Source organism: Pavona decussata, unplaced genomic scaffold (genome assembly GCF_977016875.1).
Source record: "Pavona decussata unplaced genomic scaffold, jaPavDecu1.1 SCAFFOLD_212, whole genome shotgun sequence".
NCBI lineage: Eukaryota > Metazoa > Cnidaria > Anthozoa > Scleractinia > Agariciidae > Pavona > Pavona decussata.
This window is the reverse complement of record NW_028145617.1, coordinates 1-5,000: the sequence shown is the minus strand read 5'-3', so window position 1 is coordinate 5,000 and position 5,000 is coordinate 1. Positions and strand designations below refer to the sequence as shown.

The 5,000-nt window shown below is 37.3% G+C and overlaps 1 protein-coding gene across 1 annotated transcript in view; it reads right to left on the bottom strand.

The window, feature by feature from the left end:
* LOC146460489 (complement C1r subcomponent-like) overlaps positions 1–3,073 on the bottom strand; it is a gene marked incomplete at its 5' end in the record, with an annotated part of 66,420 nt that extends 63,347 nt beyond the window's left edge. Inside the window, 2 exons of the mRNA XM_085088148.1 lie at positions 2,236–2,469; positions 2,898–3,073. Of these exons, the coding sequence (XP_084944274.1) occupies positions 2,236–2,469; positions 2,898–3,073 (410 nt within the window). The remainder of the gene's footprint in view (positions 1–2,235; positions 2,470–2,897) is intronic.
* Positions 3,074–5,000: the final 1,927 nt, after the last annotated feature.

Here is a 5,000-nt window from a genome sequence, read left to right as displayed (position 1 = left end):
CATAACTGGAGTTCGGCTTCAATGTGATTAAGTCCCGTATATATTTTGGGGCGGTGCCATGGAGAGCTTTATATGTGATTAAAATTATTTTGAAATAAATTCTATGTTTAATATTTAGCCAATGAAGTTCAGTTAATAATGGGGTGATATGACGGTATCTAGGAGCTCTAAAAATTAGTCTTGCCGCTGAATTCTGTAGGCGTTGTAGTTTATAAACAAGGCTGTTTGGTAGCCCATACAACAGAGAATTGCAATAATCCAAGCGACTAGTGACGAATGCGTGTATTAAGGTCTCCGTGGTTTCTCGGCTTAAAAACTTCCTAATGCGGCTAATATTGTGGAGATAGTAGAAACCAGCTTTGCAGATCTTCAATATGTGGGTATTCATGGTAAAATGGCTGTCAAACCATGCACCAAGATTCTTTATCGCTTCACAGCTAGAAGGAACCACAGAGTCTCCGACAACTAGACTGTCAATAACACTTACTAAGATCTGCTAATCTCACATAGTCATATCCTGTGCAAAATACCTGGGTATTAGGAGACAAAGTCCTTAATTCACATTCCTTTTAATACATGCACATGATGACCTTGTGACAATTTTTCCTAGGTGTCCGGATTCGTCAGGTTCGTACTTTGTCCATTGTTGTATTTATACATAGATGTTTTTCTATTCCGCAAGAGTTTTATTCACGTATGATTGAGAAACATTTCTAGCTACAGTATCAGTAGAATCAGTCGCCGTTAGTCGTTAACAACAGTGAAAAGTAAAACTTATCAAATGTTAATACGTAGCAGGGAAATTTCAGGTTTGTATTGAAATTTGCAACTAGACCGGTCATTTCTTTTTGTCTTCTAGGGCGGATTCTGCCTCAGCAATGTTGAATAAAATGTAAAATTAAATGCAAGGCTGATCGGACAGCTAAAATAATATTATTGCCCAATATTTCGGTTGGACAATACTAGCCTTCGTCAGGGGCTGAAGAAGCTTTTTGCTTTTGCAGCCCCTGAAACAGGTTAGTATTGTCTAACCGAAATATTGGGCAATAAAATTATTTAAGCTGTTCGATCAGCCTTACATTTAATTTTACGTTCTGTGAACATTAATCGACCACATCATTCGTGAAAGTTTCAGGGATTTTGTTCAAATATTTTAAAATTATTCAGGTTCAAAGTCGGTGCGGGTACAATATTCTACCCCGTCCCCCGAACTTTTCAAATAAAAAAAAAAATAAAAAAAAATCACTTTTCTTACCGTAACTTTTGTGTTTTAGCTCATGTTAGGGTTCCTTTATTGCTTTTGAAAACTTTCGTTCAATTTCGGTGCTTTCTTAAATTTTTAGGAAAATGCACAAATTCAAGATGGTAGATCCAAGATTGCCTCCATTTGGCAATCATGCGTAATTACCACGCCATGTGACGTCTAAACTTCACGAACCCCAAAGGAAACATCTTTAGACGTACTATCTGTCCTCCGAGTCTTCCTGTCATATCTTTTATACTTACAAATTTATGGAGGGGGGAAGGTGGAATCGCCCTCTCCGCTTCCCAGTCCAGGAAAACGAAAAAAAGCCTCGCACAAATAGGGTTACGCCCCGGTATATGATGAAGTAAGGTACGAGGTGGGAAGGTTTTTTTTGTTTTATCCACCAGGAAAAGAGACCTTACGAACCGAACTGGGGAGGTGAGTTCTTAGAAGTTCGTTTTTCTCAACCAATCGCGACGCAGCTACCTCATCAGTGGAGCCATCACAGCATGAGACTTGCTACGAGCTCGTGTTAGTCCTGTCACAAATAGCACAATAAAGTAATTTCTAGAGGAACCCGTTTGCCCACAACAATTGCATGTTTTGTCAGTATGAGCTGTTGTTTCCCTTGGTTGAAAAGACGCATGGAATTGGAACCTCTTACAAAAGATGATGGCATTATCTCTGGATAGAGAGGATAGAAGTTTTATCACGATAATTTACTATCAGGGGAGGATTTTTACTTCACCCATAGCACCGTAACTTTAATATGATTGGTATTTTCCTCCTGTGAAACAATCGCGTTCTAGATGAGATTTGAGGATTACAATTCTTTTTCGAGTGAAGGGGGTCGCCTTCGTATCAGCACCATTGGCCAAAAACCCCGGAAAAACCATGAACATCTAAAATAGTTAGTAATCTATTTTACTTTTCATAGATTATTCACTTAAAAATGAGATCAGCAGCATAAATCAATATTGATGACTCACCGTCAAGAACTACCATGAACTTTCTCTCGTCGTTTCCATAGTTGCTTCTTGCTCGGCATGTGTAGTTTCCCTCCTCCTTTATCTGGATGCGTGCAGTATTTGTTGTATTTACCAGAGTTGTTGAGTTTCTTATCACCGCCATGTATATGGGAAGAGTTCCGTTAGCCGTACACACGAGTGCGACGTGTGGATGCAATCGCACAACAGGTGCTATGGACACAACCTTTGGTGAGGCTAAAACAAGGACGATAAATCACTGAACAGTGCAAACAGTCCTCATAAATGACTTAACATTGACAATAAATTGAAAGATGATTGAGCAAGGAAGGAAGTGGTCTGAGTGTAAAAAGAATTCTAGATGTAGCAACTAGACTTACAGAAGGTCAAATAAACTATAGCCGCTAAAGATTTCCATAGCCCTGGGCAAAAATCTGGTTGTTGCTTAGTTGTTAGGAGTGAATTTCTGTCTAGCCCCATATATTTCGCGTTAATTCTCCGCAAGTTCTGAAGCAGCTTCCCAGCTGTTTCTTAGACGGTATTTTCCATGCGACTTTTTGCTGTTGTAACATTAACAGTGATAACATGATCTTTCCTGCCGGTTTATTTATTATTATTTGTTATAATTTTAATGTCTTTGGTGTCTTCAGCTAATATGTTCTTACCAGGTGAACCAGTGGTGAAGGATAACCGAAATCGGCCTCTCCCTACAAAAATGTAATCTGAGAAGAATGTTATTATTGCTTGGTCTCCAGATACAGAAACAGACTTTCCAGTCATCTCACCACAGTACACGCCGAGAGACTCTTTCTTGTCAGTAGTAATCTTCAAATAGTCATAACTGCAACGGAAATAAATTTGCTAATTAAGAAAAGTAATGAGACGGAAATGGAAAAATTATTTTACAGTGGCCGCGGATAGATCACTTTGTCTAGAGACAGTCCCTTTTTTCGATATGACAGCCTAGTGAAACATGTTTCATCTTTTTCCTGTTCGCTGACACTGTCACACGTTAAGTAATAAGGGCTATCTGGTACCCTTTTCAACTCCCCCCAGTGCTATGTTTTACACTCAAGTGTGTTATTCCTTGCTTGCTATCTTTTTCGTTTTCCAACCGACAATCAAACAATCCTAAATCAGGCTTCTTCTGCTTGGATAACTGCAATATGGGACACGTTGCTTAAAGAGAAAAAAAAAATGTCTAACAGCTGGTCTCTTGTTTTGTTTTTTTTCAACGCTGTCTTAAACAGAAAATCCGTGAAGAAAAAGCTGCCTTTAACACCCCTTGCGTGGGACTGGATAAAGAAACAGCACTATCGTGTAAATTCACTAATTTACCCCATAAATAGCTGGGTGACATATGACGATACGTTCAGTTTTAAATGTCATTCATTAAAATGTGTTGTTAAACTTTTCTACAAATTTATTAAAAAATAACACTCTCCCCTTCATAAAATTCAATTCTATTTAAATTGAACTAAATAACTAAATATTAATTGCCGTCACGTTCTTTTAAATTAGAAGTTTCTTTAACAATATACACATTGCCAGTTGACCAAATGTGGTATTATTGCTGTTGTTCGAAAACATCTTTTTAATGGTTTCCCAAAGATTACCCTCCCTAGGTTGTTTATATAACTGAAAAATTTTAAATATATTGTACTTCCTCAGAAACGATACACAACTTATTTAAAATGTCTTTCTAATATAGCTTTTGTTTTGTCCTGTTTTTATGTTTCAGTATTTGTTTGAGAGAAAATGAGTTCAAGACCTTTTACATCTAATCTGCTTTCAAGCCGAACGATTTATTCGTCTCATTAATATAATTGAAATGTCGTTTGTAGGACAACATAAATGTCAACAAATTGCGCATGACAGAAAGCAAAAAAGGTATATTTAATTGGTCGAGGCCGTGTAAAGTCAGGATTAAATACAAGTGAGAGTTAATCCTTAATTCTAAGAGGATTCATTGCCATTACAGGACAAATTTTTTTAAAAACCATTGAGCTGTTCAAGGCACTTAATGAAACACTCAACCCTAGCTGGAGTAAATCCGCTTACCCGTACGAAAAACAAACAAAGAATTTACCTTTTTCTTAGCGCACAAGACGAGGAAAATGATCGTTATAGACATGTAATTAATAGAAAGGTACGGCCTTAATTCGTTAAAACAAATGTTGGTCATAAATCAACTGATTCACCCGCCCTGAAAAGCTTTATCCCATCACACGACAAAAGATTGATAAAAAATGCAAACGGTGCGTCCGAAGCAAGAACTTGGATTCTGCCCGCGGCGACTTTGAACCTGACTATTTCTTTTCTTCTCTTCTTTTAACATTTGCGTAAACGCCATAAAACTTTAGTACCTTTTCAGAAATATATCTGGGAAAATTTTTTTGCAGTCATTTAATGGTCATTGATTTTGATGTTATCATGGTACCCAATAAATTGACCGGCAGTTTTTTTCAGAAAAGAAAAAATCTCATTTTAAAATGAAAGAAAAAAAAATACTTTTCTTATTGTAAATTGTGTGTTTTTAGCTCATATTTGTGCTGCTTTGATCGTGCTAATTACTTTTCGCTTAATTTCAGTGCTTCAAAAAAGGCGGATCCAAGATGACCGCCATTTGGCAATCATGACGCCATTACCATGTCATATGACGTCTTCACTTCCAGTTGTGGACGTCAAAGGAAACATCTTTCAATGTAATATCAATCCCCCAAGTCTAGTCATCATAGCTTACATAGTATCGAAGTTATGGAGGAGTG